Below are 19071 nucleotides of genomic sequence, written 5' to 3' on the forward strand. Positions count from 1 at the left end.
TAGATGAACCCTTGTTGTACAGGTAGATAAATCCCTGTTGTACAGTTGGACGAACCCACGTTGTACAGGTCGATGAACCCCTGTTGTACAGGTGGACGAACCCCTGCTGTACAGTTAGATGAACCCATGTTGTATAGGTAGATGAACCCTTGTTGTACAGGTCGATGAACCCCTGTTGTACAGGTGGACAAACCCCTGTTGTACAGGTCGATGAACCCCTGTTGTACAGGTCGATGAACCCCTGTTGTACAGGTCGATGGATCCCTGTTGTACAGGTAGATGAACCCATGTTGTACAGGTAGATGAACCCATGTTGTACAGGTAGATGAACCAATGTTGTACAGGTAGATGTACCCATTTTGTACAAGTAGATGAAACTTTGTTGTACAGTTAGATGAACCCCTGTTGCACAGGGAGATGAACCTTTGTTGCACAGGGAGATGAACCTTTGTTGTACAGGTAGATGAACCTGTGTTGTACAGGTAGATGTACCCATTTTGTACAGGTAGATGAACCCTTGCTGTACAGGTAGATGAACCTTTGTACAAGTAGATGAACCCTTGCTGTACAGGTAGATGAACCTTTGTACAGGTAGCTAAACCCTGTTTGTACTGTTAGATAACCCTTCGATGGATAGTTAACACTTTCTGCTGTAGTTGAACCCATGTTGTACTGGAAGTTAAATCCATGTACCAGTGGTTAAACATTTGCACTGGTAGTTAAACCCTTGTACAGGCAGATGAATCCGTGTTGTGCAGGTAGATGAACCCTTGTTGTACAGGTAGATGAACCTTTGTTGTACAGGTAGATGAACACTTGTTGTACAGGTAGATTAACCCTTGTTGTACAGATAGATGAACCTTTGTTGTACAGGTAGATGAAGCTTTGTTGTACAGGTAGATGACCCCTTGTTGTACAGGTGGATGGACCCATGTTGTACAGGTAGATGAACCCATGTTGTACAGGTAGATGGACCCATGTTGTACAGGTAGATGGACCCATGTATTACAGGTAGAAGAACCCACGTTGTACAGGTAGACGAACGTTGTTGTACAGGTAGACGAACCCATGTTGTACAGGTAGATGAACCTATGTTGTACAGGTAGAGGGACCCTTGTTCAGGCAGATGAACCCATTTTGTACAGGTAGATGAAATCTTGTTGTACAGGCAGATGAAATCTTGTTGTACAGGCAGATGAAATTTTGTTGTACAGGTAGATGAAATTTTGTTGTACAGGTAGATGAACCCATGTTGTACAGGAAGATAAACCCATGTTGTACAGGTAGATGAACCCTTGTACAGGTAGATTAACCCATGTTGTACAGGTAGATGAACCCTTGTTGCACAGGTCGATGAACCCATGTTGTACAGGTCGATGAACCCTTGTTTTTACAGGTAGATGACATTTGCTGTACAGGAAGATGTATCCAAGTTGAACAGGTAGATGAACCCATGTTTTACAGATTGATGAACCTTTGTTGTACAGGTAGACGAACCCATGTTGTACAGCTAGATGAACCGCTGTTGTACAAGTAGATGAACCCCTGTTGTGCAGGTAGATGAACCCATGTTGTACAGGTAGATGAACCTTTGTTGTGCAGGTAGATGAAGCCCTGTTATGCAGGTAGATGAACCCATGTTGTGCAGGTAGATGAACCCATGTTGTACAGGTAGACGATCCCATGTTGTACAGGTAGACGATCCCATGTTGTACAGGTAGACGAACCCATGTTGTATAGGTAGACGAACCCATGTTGTACAGGTGGATGCACCAATGTTGTACCGGTAGATGAAACCATGTTATACAGGTGGATGAACCCATGTTGTACAGGTGGATGAACTCATTTTGTACAGGTATGTACCGGTAGATGAACCCATGTTGTACTGGTATGTACAGGTAGATGAATCCTTGTTGTAAAGGAAGATGAACCCTTGTTGTACAGGTAGATGAACACATGCTCTACAGGTAGATGAACCCTTGTTGATCAGGTAGATGAACTTTTGTTGTACAGGTAGATGAACCCATGTTGTACAGGTAGATGAACCCATGTTGTATAGGTAGATGAAGCTTTGTTGTACAGGTAGATGAACCTTTGTTGTACAGGTAGATGACCCCTTGTTCTACAGGTAGATGAACCTTTGTGCTACAGGTAGATGAACCCTTGTTGTCCAGGTAGATGAACCCTTGTTGTCCAGGTAGATAAACCCATGTTTTACAGATTGATGAACCTTTGTTGTCCAGTTAGATGAACCCTTGTTGTCCAGGTAGATAAACCCATGTTTTACAGATTGATGAACCTTTGTTGTACAGGTAGATGAACCCTTGTTGTACAAGTAGATGAACCTTTGTTGGACAGATAGGTGAAGCTTTGTTGGACAGATAGGTGAAGCTTTGTTGTACAGGTAGATGAACCTTTGTTGTACCGGTAGATGAAGATTTGTTATCCAGGTAGATGAACCCATGTTGTATAGGTAGATGACCCTTTGTTGTACAGATAGATAAACCCCTGTTGTGTAGGTAGATGAACCCATGTTGTACAGGTCGATGAACCTTTGTTGTACAGGTAGATGAACCCATGTTGTATAGGTAGATGACCCTTTGTTGTACAGGTAGATGACCCTTTGTTTTACAGGTAGATGAACCCTTGTTGTACAGGTAGATGAACCCTTGTTGTCCAGCTTGATGAACCCATGTTGTACAGGTAGATGAACCCATGTTGTACAGGTAGATGAACCAATGTTGTACAGGTAGATGTACCCATTTTGTACAAGTAGATGAAACTATGTTGTACAGTTAGATGAACCCCTGTTGCACAGGGAGATGAACCTTTGTTGCACAGGGAGATGAACCTTTGTTGTACAGGTAGATGAATCTCTGTTGTACAGGTAGATGTACCCATTTTGTACAGGTAGATGAAACTTTGTTGTACAGGTAGATGAACCCTTGTACAGTTAGATGAACCCATGTTGTACAGGTAGATGAACCCCTGTTGTAAAGGAAGATGAACCCTTGTACAGGTAGATGAACCTTTGTACAGGTAGCTAAACCCTGTTTGTACTGTTAGATAACCCTTCGATGGATAGTTAACACTTTCTGCTGTAGTTGAACCCATGTTGTACTGGAAGTTAAATCCATGTACCAGTGGTTAAACATTTGCACTGGTGGTTAAACATTTGCACTGGTAGTTAAACCCTTGTACAGGCAGATGAATCCATGTTGTGCAGGTAGATGAACCCTTGTTGTACAGGTAGATGAATCTTTGTTGTACAGGTAGATGAACCCTTGTTGTACAGGTAGATTAACCCTTGTTGTACAGGTAGATTAACCCTTGTTGTACAGATAGATGAACCTTTGTTGTACAGGTAGATGAAGCTTTGTTGTACAGGTAGATGAAGCTTTGTTGCACAGGTAGATGAACCCTTGTGGTACAGGAAGATGAACCCTTGCGGTACAGGAAGATGAACCCTTGTGGTACAGGTAGATGAACCCTTGTTGCACAGGTAGATGAACCTTTGTTGCACAGGTAGATGAACCCATGTTGTACAGGTAGATGAACCCATGTTGTACAGGTAGATGAACCCATGTTGTACAGGTGGATGGACCCATGTTGTACAGGTGGATGAACTCATGTTGTACAGGTAGATGGACCCATGTATTACAGGTAGAAGAACCCACGTTGTACAGGTAGACGAACGTTGTTGTACAGGTAGACGAACCCATGTTGTACAGGTAGATGAACCTATGTAGTACAGGTAGAGGAACCCTTGTTGTTCAGGCAGATGAACCCATTTTGTACAGGTAGATGAAATCTTGTTGTACAGGTAAATGAAATTTTGTTGTACAGGTAGATGAACCCGTGTTGTACAGGAAGATAAACCCATGTTGTACAGGTAGATGAACCCTTGTTGTACAGGTAGATGAACCCTTGTTTTACAGGTAGATTAACCCATGTTGTACAGGTAGATGGACCCTTGTTGCACAGGTAGATGAACCTATGTTGTACAGGTAGAGAAACCCTTGTTGTTCAGGCAGATGAACCCATTTTGTACAGGTAGATGAAATCTTGTTGTACAGGTAGATGACCCTTTGTTGTACAGGTAGATGAACCTTTGTTGTACAGGTAGATGAACATTTGTTATCCAGGTAGATGAACCCATGTTGTACAGATTGATGAACCTTTGTTCAGGTAGATGAACCCTTGTTGCACAGGTAGATGAACCCTTGTTGTACAGGTAGATGAACCCATGTTGTACAGGTAGATGAACCCATGTTGTACAGGTAGATGAACCCTTGTTGTCCAGGTAGATGAACCCTTGTTTTACAGGTCGATGAACCCATATTGTACAGGTAGATGAACCCCTGTTGTGCAGGTATTTGAACCCTTGTACAGGTAGATGAACCCACGTTGTACAGGTAGATGAATCCATGTTGTACAGGTAGATGAACCCATGTTGTACAGGTGGATGCACCAATGTTGTACAGGTAGATGAAACCATGCTCTATAGGTACATGAACCCATGTTGTACTGGTATGTACAGTTAGATGAACACATTTTGTACAGGTAGATGAACCCTTGTACAGGTAGATGAACCCATGTTGTACAGGTACATGAACCCTTGTACAGGTAGATGAACCTTTGTTGTATAGGTAGATGAACCCATGTTGTACGGTTAGATAAACCTTTTGTACAGGTAGATGAACCTTTGTTGTGCAGGTAGATGAACCTTTGTTGTACCGGTAGATGAACCTTTGTTGTCCATGTAGATGAACCTTTGTTGTCCAGGTAGATGAACCTTTGTTATACAGGTAGATGAACCCTTGTTGTACAGGTAGATGAACCCATGTTGTACAGATTGATGAACCCTTGTTGTACAGGTAGATGAACCCTTGTTTTACAGGTAGATGAACCCTTGTTTTACAGGTGGATGAACCTTTGTTGTACAGGTAGATGACGCTATGTTGTACAGGTAGATGAACCTTTGTTGTACAGGTAGATGAACCTTTGTTGTACAGGTAGATGAACCTTTGTTGTACAAGTAGATGAACCCATGTTGTACAGGTAGATGAAACTTTGTTATCCAGGTGGATGAACCCATGTTGTGCAGGTAGATGAACCTATGTTGTACAGGTAGATGAACCCTTGTACAGGGAGATGAACCTATGTTGTACAGGTAGATGAACCCTTGTACAGGGAGATGAACATATGTTGTACAGGTAGATGAACCCATGTTGTACAGGTAGATGAACCTATGTTGTACAGGTAGATGAACCCTTGTACAGGTAGATGAACGTATGTTGTATAGGTAGATGAGCGTATGTTGTATAGGTAGATGAACCCATGTTGTACAGGTAGATGAACCTTTGTTGTACAGGTAGATGAACCTTTGTTGTACAGGTAGATGAAACCTTGTACAGGTCGATGAACCCTTATACAGGTCGATGAACCCTTGTACAGGTCGATGAACCCATGTTGTACAGGTAGATCAACCCTTATACAGGTAGATGAACACTTGTTCAGGTAGATGAACCCATGTCGTACAGTTAGATGAACCCATGTTGTACGGGTAGATGAACGTTTGTTGTACAGGTAGATGAACGTTTGTTGTACAGGTAGATGAACCCATGTTGTACAGGTAGATGAACCCTTGTTATACAGCTAGCTGTACCCTTGTACGGGTAGATGAACGTTTGTTGTGCAGGTAGATGAACGTTTGTTGTACAGGTAGATGAACCCAATTTGTACAGATAGGTGAACCCTTGTACATGTAGATGAACCCTTGTTTTACAGGTAGATGAACCTTTGTAGTACAGGTAGCTGAACCCTTGTACAGGTAGATGAAACCTTGTTGTCGAGGTAGATGAACCCTTATACAGGTAGATGAACCCGTGTTGTACAGTCAGATGAACCGTTGACAGGTAGTTGAACCCTTGTTGTGCAGGTAGATGAACCCTTGTTGTACAGGTCAATGAACCTTTGTTGTCCGAGTAGATGAACCCATGTTGTACCGGTAGATGAACCTTAGTTGTACAGGTAGATGAACCCATGTTGTACGGGTACATGAACCCTTGTACGGGTACATGAATCCTTGTACAGGTAGATGAACCTTTGTTGTATAGGTAGATGAACCCATGTTGTACGGTTAGATAAACCTTTTGTACAGGTAGATGAACCTTTGTTGTGCAGGTAGATGAACCTTTGTTGTGCAGGTAGATGAACCTTTGTTGTGCAGGTAGATGAACCTTTGTTGTACAGGTAGATGAACCTTTGTTGTCCAGGTAGATGAACCTTTGTTATACAGGTAGATGAACCCTTGTTGTACAGGTAGATGAACCCATGTTGTACAGATTGATGAACCCTTGTTGTACAGGTAGATGAACCCTTGTTTTACAGGTAGATGAACCCTTGTTTTACAGGTGGATGAACCTTTGTTGTACAGGTAGATGACGCTATGTTGTACTGGTAGATGAACCTTTGTTGTACAGGTAGATGAACCTTTGTTGTACAGGTAGATGAACCCATGTTGTACAGGTAGATGAAACTTTGTTATCCAGGTGGATGAACCCATGTTGTGCAGGTAGATGAACCCATGTTGTGCAGGTAGATGAACCCATGTTGTGCAGGTAGATGAACCTATGTTGTACAGGTAGATGAACCCTTGTACAGGTTGATGAACGTATGTTGTATAGGTAGATGAACGTATGTTGTATAGGTAGATGAACCAATGTTGTACAGGTAGATGAACCTTTGTTGTACAGGTAGATGAACCCTTGTTGTACAGGTAGATGAACCCTTGTACAGGGAGATGAACATATGTTGTACAGGTAGATGAACCTATGTTGTACAGGTAGATGAACCTATGTTGTACAGGTAGATGAACATATGTTGTATAGGTAGATGAACGTATGTTGTATAGGTAGATGAACCCATGTTGTACAGGTAGATGAACCTTTGTTGTACAGGTAAATGAACCTTTGTTGTACAGGTAGATGAACCCTTGTTGTACAGGTCGATGAACCCTTATACAGGTCGATGAACCCTTGTACAGGTCGATGAACCCATGTTGTACAGGTAGATCAACCCTTATACAGGTAGATGAACACTTGTTCAGGTAGATGAACCCATGTCGTACAGTTAGATGAACCCATGTTGTACGGGTAGATGAACGTTTGTTGTACAGGTAGATGAACGTTTGTTGTACAGGTAGATGAACCCTTGTACAGGTAGATGGACTGTTGTACAGGTAGATGAACCCAATTTGTACAGATAGGTGAAACCTTGTACATGTGGATGAACCCTTGTTTTACAGGTAGATGAACCTTTGTAGTACAGGTAGCTGAACCCTTGTACAGGTAGATGAAACCTTGTTGTCGAGGTAGATGAACCCTTATACAGGTAGATGAACCCGTGTTGTACAGTCAGATGAACCGTTGACAGGTAATTGAATCCTTGTTGTGCAGGTAGATGAACCCTTGTTGTACAGGTCAATGAACCTTTGTTGTCCAGTTAGATGAACTCTTGTTGTAAAGGGAGATGAACCCTTGTACAGGTAGATGAATCTATGTTGTACAGGTAGATGAACCTTTGTTGTACAGGTAGATGAACCCATGTACAGGTCGATGAACCTATGTTGGACAGGTAGATGAATCCATGTTGTACAGGTACATGAACCCTTGTTGTACAGGTACATGAACCTTTGTTGTACAGGTACATGAACCTTTGTTGTACAGGTAGATGAACCCTTGTACATGTAGATGAACTCTTGTACAGGTAGATGAACGTATGTTGTACAGGTAGATGAACGTATGTTGTACAGGTAGATGAACCTTTGTTGTACAGGTAGATGAACCTTTGTTGTACAGGTAATGGACCCTTGTACAGGTAATGGACCCTTGTACAGGTAAATGAACCCTTATACAGGTAGATGAACCCTTGTTGTACAGGTAGATGAACCCTTGTTGTACAGGTACATGAACCCATGTTTTACAGGTAGATGAACCCTTGTTCAGGTAGTTGAACCCTTGTTCAGGTAGATGAGCACATGTTGTACAGGTCGATATCAATCTCCTCTGTACCCTCACTCGTGCAATCACATCTTTCCGGTAATGTGGTGTCCAGAACTACATGCTTTACTTTAGCTGTGGCCTAACTAGTATTTTGTACAGTTCAAGCATAACCTCCCTGCTCGTGTATTCTATGCCTCGGCTCGTAAAGGCAAGTATTCCATGTGCCTTCTTAACCTCCTTATCTACCTGGCCTGCAATCTTCAGGGAGCTGTGGACATGCACTCCAAAGTCACTTTGTTCCTCTACACTTCTCAGTGTCCTCCCATTTAACGTGTATTCTTTTGCCTTGTAGCTGCAGAAATATTGTGGTGAATGGAATTTGGCAGTGCGATTGTAATGACTTGAGGGAGAGGGGTGGACACAGAAAGAATTGGGGTTGGAAGTGGGTGTGAGCAGGTGATCAGAGATGACCTTATTTGTGATTGCAGGGTGAATCCAATAATGCTAATCCCATCTGTGAGAGAAAGTGATCCCCTGTCTGGGCCAGGAGTGGACCCTGTGCAGACAGTTAGTTTCCGCCTGTTGTTCCAAGCAGTGAGCTAACGCATTGATCCTTGGCCTGATCCCAATCCCTGTCTGCTGTCTGTGAAAGAGTGCAGCACGGAGAGTTGCATCAAAGAGCCCAGTGGACAGCTGTCTCCATAATTCAACACGAGTCTCACTCAGGCAGATGTGAGTGAGTGATGTGAGAAACAGAAATTCCACACACATACTGCAGGGGCTGCTCTTGGCTTTCGATACAGCAGAGCACACAGTGCCTGCACTCACTGAACCTTCGGCTGCTCCACAAGGGAGCACCCGGATCTAGCACAGGAAGCATACATATCTCTGTCTGTCTGTTTGTCTGGCTCTATAGCTCAGTCTGTAATGACTCTGTACCTGTATGTGCATCTGTATGTCTGTAGATGACTCTGTGTCTGTCTCTATATCTGTATACATCTGTGTCTGCATATGTCTCTCTGTCTGTCAGTATGTCTCTCTCTGTCTGTCTGTCTCTCTTTCTGTGTTTGTCTGTCTGTCTCTCTGCCTGTCTGTCTGTCTCTCTGCCTCTCTCTGTCTGTCTGTCTCTCTCTCTGTCTCATGTCTGTGTCTGTCTGACTCTGTCTGTTTAACTCTCTGCCTGTCTGTCTCTATGCCTGTCTGTCTCTCTCCATGCCTGTCTTTCTGTCTGTCTCTCTCTGTCTGTCTCTCTCTGTCTGTCTCTCTCTGTTTGTCTCTCTGTTTGTCTGTCTCTTTCTCTCTCTCTCTGTCTGTCTCATTGTCTGTCTCTCTATCTGTCTGTCTCTCTCTCTGCCTGTCTCTCTGTCTGTCTCTCTCGCTCTGTCTCTCTCTCTCTCTCTCTGTCTCTCTCTCTCTCTCTCTCTGTGCCTGTGTATTTTTGTCCATATCCTGATCCTGTCCTAGTTGAGAGCTGGTATAACAGTGGCAGAGATGGTGAATCTGCTCCTTGTACTGTGTGTGATGTGTTCCTGTGTTGCGTCCCACAACAGCCGGGAGAATGAGGCCCAGAGGAGCTTCCAGATGCCACATTCTCTCGCCTGACCTCAGACACCTGCGCTGTCTGCAGCTCCTTGTTTTATTTTTAAATTTGATGATTGTCGGCTTTTCTTCACTGATTCAGCAGCAAATAACAGACGGTGATAATGTTTCCGATCAGAGCAGCTGGTGATTGGGGCTCCCTCAACCCCCGGCCTTAATCCCAGCCCGTTACACAGGAACAGGAGGAGGCCATTCAGCCCCTCGAGCCAGTTACACATGAACAGGAGACCCATTCAGCCCCTCGAGCCTGTTACGCAGGAACAGGAGGAGACCATTCAGCCCCTTGAGCCTGTTACACAGGAACAGGAGGAGGCCATTCAGCCCCTCGAGCCTGTTACACAGGAACAGGAGGAGGCCATTCAGCCCCTCGAGCCTGTTACACAGGAACAGGAGGAGACCATTCAGCCCCTCGAGCCTGTTACACAGGAACAGAAGGGGGCCATTCAGCCCCTCGAGCCTGTTGCACAGAAACAGGAGGCCATTCAGCCCCTCGAGCCTGTTACACAGGAACAGGAGGAAGCTATTCAGCCCCTCGAGCCTGTCCCACCATTCAATCAGATCACGGCTGATCTGAACCTACCCGCCTTGGTTCCCTAACCCTTAATACCCTTACTCAACAAAAATCTGTCAATCTCAGTTTTGAAAGCTCCAATTGACCCCCAACATCCACAGCTTTTTGGGAGAAAGTTCCAAATTCCCATTGCCTTTTGTGTGAAGAAATGCTTCCTGACATCACCCCTGAACGGCCTGGCTCTAATTTTAAGATGCTGCCCCTTGTTATGGAATCCCCACTCCAGAGGAAATAGTTTCTCTCTATCTACCCTATTGAATCCTCTCATCATCTTAAACACCTCGAACAAATCACCTCTTAATCTTCTAAACTCGAGGGAATACAAGCCCACTCTGTGCAACCCGACCTCATAATTTAACCCTTTTAGCCCCGGTATTATTCTGATGAATCTGCAATGCTCCCCCTCTGAGCCTTACTCGAAGCCTATTTTAAATCCAAAAACAGGCTGAAACTAATTTCTACCTGAGGGAGAGGCAGAGAGAGAGAGGTCGATAGATAGAGAGAGAGAGACAGTCAGAGAGAGAGAGAGGGAGAGACAGTCAGAGAGAGAGAGAGGGAGAGACAGTCAGAGAGAGAGAGAGGGAGAGACAGTCAGAGAGAGAGAGAGGGAGAGACAGTCAGAGAGAGAGAGAGGGAGAGACAGACAGACAAAGAGAGACAGAGAGAGAGACTGAGAGACAGACAGACAGACAGATAGAGAGTGAGAGAGAGAGATCGAGAGAGAGAGAGAGAGACAGAGAGAGAGAGACACACAGAAAGGGAGCAAGGGCGATTCCAATGACTCACCTTCTTTCCCCTTTGTCCCCTCAGTATTTGTGGGCCGATGGTGTCTGATCATGTCGGCCATTCAGAGAATGAAGAAAGTGGTGGAGCAGTGGCCCGGCCTTCATTACTCGCTGAAGACCCCGTGCAGAAACCCTCAATGTGACCATTATTTTGACTGGCCAGACTTGGATGAGAAAGACGAGGACATGTAAGTTTGGATGGGGTTTCCCCTCGAGAAGCAAATGGGATCCTGGGCTTTATAAATAAATAGAATACAAAAGGAAGGATGTTGTACTAAACTGTTGTAAATCACTGCTTCGGCCCCAGCTAGAGTATTGTGTTCAATTCTGGGCACCGCACTTTAGGAAGGATGTGAAGGCCTTGGACAGGGTGTGGAGGAGATTTACCAGGATGATACAAGGGATGAAGGACTTCAGTTATGTGGAGAGACTGGAGAAGCTGGGGTTGTTCTCCTCAGAGCAGAGAAGGTTAAGGGGAGATTTACTAGAAACAGAAAATGCTGAAAATACTCAGCAGGTGAACATCTCCAGCATTCTCTGTTTCTATTTCAGATTTCCAGCATCCGCAGTATTTTGCTTTTGTATTGATGAAGATTTAATAGCGGTGTACAAAATAATGAGTAAATAAGGAGCAGCTGTTTCTAGTGGCAGGAGGGTCAGTAACCAGAGGGCACAAATCGAAGGTGATTGGCAAAAGAACCAGAGGGGGAGATGAGGAGAATTTGTTTTACGCAGCGAGTTGCTGTGATTCAAGGAACAGCACTTTTGGGCACTTTAAGGCTCCGCTGTTAGAACTGACGTTAATATCTTCAGCCTCCATGGTCTTTACAGCAAATGCTGCTGGTGACTCGGAGTGGGTGTGTTAGTGCGGGACAGGTGGTTGGGTGGGTGCGTGGGGTGGGAGAGGGGGCGTGGGGTACTTGATTCAGATCCAACTCCTTGCTCCCTCCCCAAGCCCCCCCTCACCCAGCCCCCATTCCCCCAGCCCCCCCACTCACCCAACCCCCAGTTCCCCAGCCCAGCTCCCACTCCCCCAGCCCTCACTCCCCTGCCCCCCTCTCACCCTGCCCCCCTCTCACCCTGCCCCCCTCTCACCCTGCCCCCCTCTCACCCTGCCCCCCTCTCACCCTGCCCCCCTCTCACCCTGCCCCCCTCTCACCCTGCCCCTCTCTCACCCTGCCCCCCTCTCACCCTGCCCCCCTCTCACCCTGCCCCCCTCTCACCCTGCCCCCCTCTCACCCTGCCCCCCTCTCACCCTGCCCCCCTCTCACCCTGCCCCCCTCTCACCCTGCCCCCCTCTCACCCTGCCCCCCTCTCACCCTGCCCCCCTCTCACCCTGCCCCCCTCTCACCCTGCCCCCCTCTCACCCTGCCCCCCTCTCACCCTGCCCCCCTCTCACCCTGCCCCCCTCTCACCCTGCCTCCCTCTCACCCTGCCTCCCTCTCACCCTGCCTCCCTCTCACCCTGCCTCCCTCTCACCCTGCCTCCCTCTCACCCTGCCTCCCTCTCCCCCAGGCCCCCCTCCTACAGCTCACGCCCCAGCACCCCCCCCCTTCCCCAGCCCCACCCCCTTCCCCAGCCCCCCCTCCACAGATGCTGCCTGACCATTTCATTTATTAGTTGTGAACTTATAGTAAAGCCTGTTTTACTGGTCTCAACTAAGTGGCCTGATCATTTAAAAAAAACTAATTCCTGGAATGTGGGTGCGCTGGCAAGTTTGGCATTTATTGCCGTCCCTAATCAGGGCTTGACAGGGTAGATGTAGGAAGGATGTTTCCTCTGGCTGGGGAGTCTAGAACCAGGGGTCACAGTCTTAGAATAAGGGGTCGGCCATTTAGGACTGAGATGAGGAGAAATTTCTTCACTCAGAGGGTGGTGAATCTTTGGAATTCTCTACCCCAGAGGGCTGGGAGGCTCAGTCTTTGAATATATTCAAGACAGAGATCGATAGATTTTTGGATATTAAGGGAATCAAGGAATATGGGGATAGTGCAGGAAAGTGGAGTTGAGGTAGACAATCAGCCATGATCTTATTGAATAGCGGAGCAGACTCGAGGGGCCGAATGGCCAACTCATGCTCCTTATTCTTATGTTCTTATGCAATTGCCCTTGAGAAGGTGGTGGTGAGCCGCCTTCTTGAACTGCTGCAGTCCGTGTGGTGAAGGTGCTCCCACAGTGCTGTTAGGGAGGGAGCTCCAGGATTTTAACGCAGTGACGATGAAGGACGGCCGATATATTTCAAACTCCTTCTCCCCAGATCCCCCTCCCAACTTGAAGGTGGTGGTGTTCCCACGCACCTGCTGCCCTTGTCCTTCTGGGTGGTGATGAGGTGGTGGAGGTCGCGGGTTTGAGGGTGTAGCGGAGATTAGACTGTGAAACTACTCCAGCGAAATGGGAGGGGCAAGGGAAGAGGAATAGAAGGAAATAAAACCATCTTATTCTTCCACACAAAGTGACTGTGTGGAATTTTGGTGAAAATGTGACTGAAGATATTCATAGAATAGTGCAGCCATTCGGCCCATCCTATCTGTGCCATACTACACAGAGCGGGGTCAGAAGGATTTAGCATAACGACATGTCCTGTTTCCAACCTGGCGTTGCGAGTGCTAATTTTGAGTTGCCATGGTATTTATATTCGGTTATACATTACGTCGGAATGGTATGATTATAAAACCGTTTCCTGTAAATTGATAGAAGCAAGACTTGCTTTGTTGCGGGAGGGTGGGGATGGTTACGCGGACTCGAGTCACTGACCGTTTTGGGGCTTGGCTTCGGTACGACTCGCTGATATCTGTGTTTGTATCTGGCAGCGAGCAGACGGAGGAGGAGAAGATAAAGACCTGTGAGAAATGTTGCAGGAACTTCCAGACCGAGTTCTTATTCTGCACGAGTATCGGCTCCCAGGCCCTGAACGCCACGACTGAAGGTGGGTGAGATCGCCCCTATGTGTCCCACCGCAGCTTCCTTCAAATGCACCCAGTCGCTTTGCATCTTTTCACATTGTTTAGTTAAGAAAGAGCTTGCATTTCTACAGCACCTTTCAATATCTCAGGTCGTCCCAAAGCGCTTTACAGCCTATGAAGTACTATTGAAGTGTAGTCACTGTTGTAACGTGGGAAAAGAAAGTCATCAAATTTGTACACAGCAAGTTTCAACAAATAGGAATGGTCTCAGAGACTGATACAGCACAGAGGGAGGCCATTCGGCCCATCGAACCTGTGCCGGCTATGAAAGAGCGATCCAATCAGTCCCACTCCCCCTGCTCTTTCCCCATCGCCCTGCACATTTTTTCTAAATGACCAGATATTCTGTTTTAGTGATGATGGTTGAGGGATAGATATTGGCCCAGGACACCAGGGAGAACTCCCCCGTTCTTCTTCGAATAATGTCATGGGTCTTTTATGTCCACCTGAGAGGGTAGCTGGGGCCTCGGTTTAATGTCTCATCCAAAAAAACAGCCCCTCCGACAGCGCAGCGCTCCCTCAGTACTGCCCCTCCGACAGCGCAGCGCTCCCTCAGTACTGCCCTTCCGACAGTGCAGCGCTCCTCTGTACTGCCCCTCCAACAGTGCGGCGCTCCCTCAGTACAGCCCTTCCGACAGTGCAGCGCTCCCTCAGTACTGCTCCTCCAATAGTGCAGTGCTCCCTCAGTACAGCCCTTCCGACAGTGCAGCGCTCCCTCAGTACTGCCCTTCCGACAGTGCAGCGCTCCTCTGTACTGCCCCTCCAACAGTGCGGCGCTCCCTCAGTACAGCCCTTCCGACAGTGCAGCGCTCCCTCAGTACTGCCCTTCCGACAGTGCAGCGCTCCCTCAGTACTGCCCTTCCGACAGTGCAGCGCTCCCTCAGTACTGCCCTTCCGACAGTGCAGCGCTCCCTCAGTACTGCTCCTCCGACAGTGTAGCGCTCCCTCAGTACTGCACTGGGAGTGTGAGGCAGGATTAAAGTCTCTAATATTGGGTGCCCATTCCTGGTGTCAAGCCTTTAGTCAGGGACAGTAGCCTTGTGTTTATGGCCCTGGGCTGGAAAGCCAGTCATGTGTGAGTTTAAATCCCACTATTGTGTAATTGTATTTTAAGTTTGTGATGATTGATGAGCTGCCACTTTGTTGCAGAATTCCAATTGGTTCATCATGTCCTTCAGGAAAGGGGAGGTGTTGGCACTCCCTAATCTGGCCCCCTCCTGAAACCGCCCGCTCCCGACTCGCGCCCGCTCTTGACTCCCACCCACTCTTGACTCCTGCCCGCTCCCGACTCCAGGCCCGCTTCTGACTCCGCCCACTCCCGACTCCAGGCCTGGTCCACGTGCTGTAGCTAAATGTAGCCGGGAATGGGTTATAAAGATAGCCATGCCCATGTGACCCACACAAATAAACAATGGCCTTGATGCCCCTTTCCTCGTCCCGATGCAACAGGAATCTGCTCAGCAACTAAAGACAGAGAGAGAAAATAGAAGCAGGAAAAAGGAACAAAAGCTAATTTAAATAAAATGAGTTGACCATTCTTGGCATTGCTCCTGGATAAAAGTTAGAAAGATAGTTTCTCTTTCAGTGACTGAGTCTCTTCTGTCTCCCTCCATCACTCTCTCCCCCCCTCCTTCAATCTCTCCCCCCCTCCTTCACTCTCTCCCCCACCTCCTTCACTCTCTCCCCCCCCTCCTTCACTCTCTTCGCCCCCCTCTTTCACTCTCTCCCCCCCCTCCTTCACTCTCTTCCCCCCCCTCCTTCACTCTCTCCCTCCCTCCTTCACTCTCTCCCTCCCTCCTTCACTCTCTCCCTCCCCCTTCACTCTCTCCTTCACTCTCTCCCCCCTCCTTCACTCTTCCCCCCCTCCTCCTTCACTCTCTCCCCCCTCCTTCACTCTCTCCCCCCCCTCCTTCACTCTCTCCCCGCCTCCTTCACTCTCTCCCCGCCTCCTTCACTCTCTCCCCCCCTCCTTCACTCTCTCCCCCCCTCCTTCACTCTCCCCCCTCCTTCACACTCTCCCCCCCCTCCTTCACTCTCTCCCCCCCTCCTTCACTCTCTTCCCCCCCTCCTTCATTCTTTCCCCCCCTCCTTCACTCTCCCCCCCCTTCACTCTCTCCCCCCCTTCACTCTCCCCCGCTCCTTCACTCTCTCCCCCCTCTTTCACTCTCTCCCCCCCCCTCCTTCACTCTTCCCCCCCCCTTCACTCTTTCGCCCCCCCTTCACTCTTTCGCCCCCCCTTCACTCTTCCTCCCCCTCCTTCACTCTTCCCCCCCTCCTTCACTCTTCCCCCCCCTCCTTCACTCTTCCCCCCCTCCTTCACTCTACCCCCCCCCTTCACTCGCTCCCTCCCTCCTTCACTCGCTCCATCCCTCCTTCACTCGCTCTTCCCTCCTTCACTCTCTCCCTCCCTCCTTCACTCAAGTCCCTCCCTCATTCAATCTTTCCCTCCCTCATTCACTCCCTCCCTCTTTCATTCTCCCTCTCTCCTTCATTCTCCCTCTCTCCTTCACTCTCCTTCCCTCCTTCACTCTCTCCCTCCTTCACACTCTCCCTCCCTCCTTCACTCTCTCCCTCCCTCCTTCACTCTCAATCCCTCCCTGCTTCACTCTCCCTCCCTGCTCCACTCTCTCTCTCTCTCTCCCTCCTTCACTCTCCCTCCCTCCCTCCTTCACTCTCTCTCCCTCTCTCCTCCACTCCCTCTCTTTCACTCTCTCCCTCTCTCCTTCACTCTCTCCCTCTCTCCTTCACTCTCTCCCTCCCTCCTTCACTCTCCCTCGCTCCTTCACTCTCTCTCCCTCCCTCCTTCACTCTCTCTCCCTCCCTCCTTCACTCTCTCTCCCTCCCTCCTTCACTCTCTCTCCCTCCCTCCCTCCTTCACTCTCTCCCTCCCTCCTTCACTCTCTCCCTCCCTCCTTCACTCTCTCCCTCCCTCCTTCACTCTCTCCCTCCCTCCTTCACTCGCTCCCTCCCTCCTTCACTCTCTCCCTCCCTCCTTCACTCTCTCCCTCCCTCCTTCACTCTCTCCCTCCCTCCTTCACGCTCTCCCTCCCTCATTCACTCCCTCCCTGCCTCCTTCACTCTCTCCCTCCCTCCTTCACACTCTCCCTTTCTCCTTCACTCTCTCCCTTCCTCCTTCATTCCCTTCCTCCTTCATTCTCTCCCTCCTTCACTCTCTACCTCCCTCCTTCACTCTCTAACTCCCTCCTTCACTCTCTCCCTCCCTCCTTCACTCTCTCCCTCCTTCACTCTCTCCCTCCTTCACTCTCTCCCTCCTTCACTCTCTCCCTCCTTCACTCTCTCCCTCCTTCACTCTCTCCCTCCTTCACTCTCCGTCCCTCCTTCACTCTCCGTCCCTCCTTCACTCTCACTCCCACCTTCACACTCTCCCTCCCTCCATCACTCTCTCCCCCTCCTTCACTCTCTCTCCCTCCCTGCTTCACTCTCTCTCCCTTCCTGCTTCACTCTCTCTCTCTCTCCCTCCTTCACTCTCCCTCCCTCCCTCCTTCACTCTCTCTCGTTCTCTCCCTCCCTCCTTCACTCTCCCTCCCTCCTTCACTCACCATCCCTCCTTCACTCTCCATCCCTCCTTCACTCTCCATCCCTCCTTCACTCTCTCCCTCACTCCTTCACTCTCTCTCCCTCGCTCGTTCACTCTCTCTTCCTCCCTCCTTCATTCTCTCCCTCCCTCCTTCTCTCTCTCCCTCCCTCCTTCACTCTTCCCCTCCCTCCTTCACTCTCTCCCTCCCTCCTTCACTATCTCCTTCCCTCCTTCACTCACTCCCTCCCTCCTTCACTCTCTCTCCCTCCCTCCTTCACTCTCTCTCCCTCCCTCCTTCACTCTCTCTCCCTCCCTCCTTCACTCTCTCTCCCTCCCTCCTTCACTCTCTCTCGCTCCCTCCTTCACTCTCCCCCTCCCTCCTTCACTCGCTCCCTCCCTCATTCAATCTCTCCCTCCCTCCTTCACTCCATCCCTCCCTCATTCACTCTCTCCCTCCCTCCTTCACACTCTCCCTCTCTCCTTCACACTCTCCCTCTCTCCTTCACTCTCCCTCTCTCCTTCACTCTCTCCCTCCCTCCTTCATTCTCTCCCTCCCTCTTTCATTCTCTCCCTCCCTCCTTCACTCTCTCCCTCCCACCTTCACTCGCTCCCTCCCTCCTTCACTCGCTCCCTCCCTCCTTCACTCGCTCCCTCCCTCCTTCACTTGCTCCCTCCCTCCTTCACTTGCTCCCTCCCTCCTTCACTCGCTCCCTCCCTCATTCACTCAATCCCTCCCTCATTCAATCTTTCCCTCCCTCATTCACTCCCTCCCTCTTTCATTCTCCCTCTCTCCTTCATTCTCCCTCCCTCCTTCACACTCTCCCTCCCTCCTTCACTCTCTCCCTCCCTCCTTCACTCTCTCTCCTCCTGCTTCACTCTCTCTCCCTCCCTGCTTCACTCTCTCTCTCTCCCTCCTTCACTCTCCCTCCCTCCCTCCGTCACTCTCTCCCTCCCTCCGTCACTCTCTCCCTCGCTCCTTCACTCTCCCTCCCTCGTTCACTCTCCCTCCCTCCTTCACTCTCTCCCTCCCTCCTTTACTCCCTCCCTCCTTCACTCTCTCTCCCTCGCTCGTTCAATCTCTCTTCCTCCCTCCTTCATTCTCTCTCCCTCCCTCCTTCACTCTCACCCTCCCTCCTTCACTCTCTCCCTCCCTCCTTCACTCTCTCCCTCCCTCCTTCACTCTCTCCCTCCCTCCTTCACTCTCTCCCTCCCTCATTCAATCTCTCCCTCCCTCTTTCATTCTCCCTCCCTTCTTCACTCTCTCCCTCCCTCCTTCACTCACCCTCTCTCCTTCACTCTCTCTCTCCTTCACTCTCTCTCCCTCCCTCCTTCACTCTCTCTCCCTCCCTCCTTCATTCTCTCCCTCGCTCGTTCAATCTCTCTTCCTCCCTCCTTCATTCTCTCTCCCTCCCTCCTTCACTCTCACCCTCCCTCCTTCACTCTCTCCCTCCCTCCTTCACTCTCTCCCTCCCTCCTTCACTCTCTCCCTCCCTCCTTCACTCTCTCCCTCCCTCATTCAATCTCTCCCTCCCTCTTTCATTCTCCCTCCCTTCTTCACTCTCTCCCTCCCTCCTTCACTCACCCTCCCTCCTTCACTCTCTCTCCCTCC

At 48.9% G+C, this 19071-nt stretch overlaps 2 protein-coding genes across 2 annotated transcripts in view; both read left to right on the plus strand.

The window, feature by feature from the left end:
* The window catches only part of LOC139279628 (cadherin-related family member 5-like), a 184900-nt gene that overhangs the window by 111690 nt on the left and 54139 nt on the right, over positions 1 to 19071 (plus strand). The window lies entirely within an intron of this gene.
* The window catches only part of LOC139280284 (malignant fibrous histiocytoma-amplified sequence 1 homolog), a 71922-nt gene that overhangs the window by 51528 nt on the left and 1323 nt on the right, over positions 1 to 19071 (plus strand). Inside the window, exons 8-9 of the mRNA XM_070899961.1 lie at positions 10987 to 11149; positions 13772 to 13887. Of these exons, the coding sequence (XP_070756062.1) occupies positions 10987 to 11149; positions 13772 to 13887 (279 nt within the window). The remainder of the gene's footprint in view (positions 1 to 10986; positions 11150 to 13771; positions 13888 to 19071) is intronic.

The sequence above is a fragment of the Pristiophorus japonicus genome, chromosome 14, assembly GCF_044704955.1.
Source record: "Pristiophorus japonicus isolate sPriJap1 chromosome 14, sPriJap1.hap1, whole genome shotgun sequence".
In the NCBI taxonomy this organism is placed as follows: Eukaryota; Metazoa; Chordata; class Chondrichthyes; family Pristiophoridae; genus Pristiophorus; species Pristiophorus japonicus.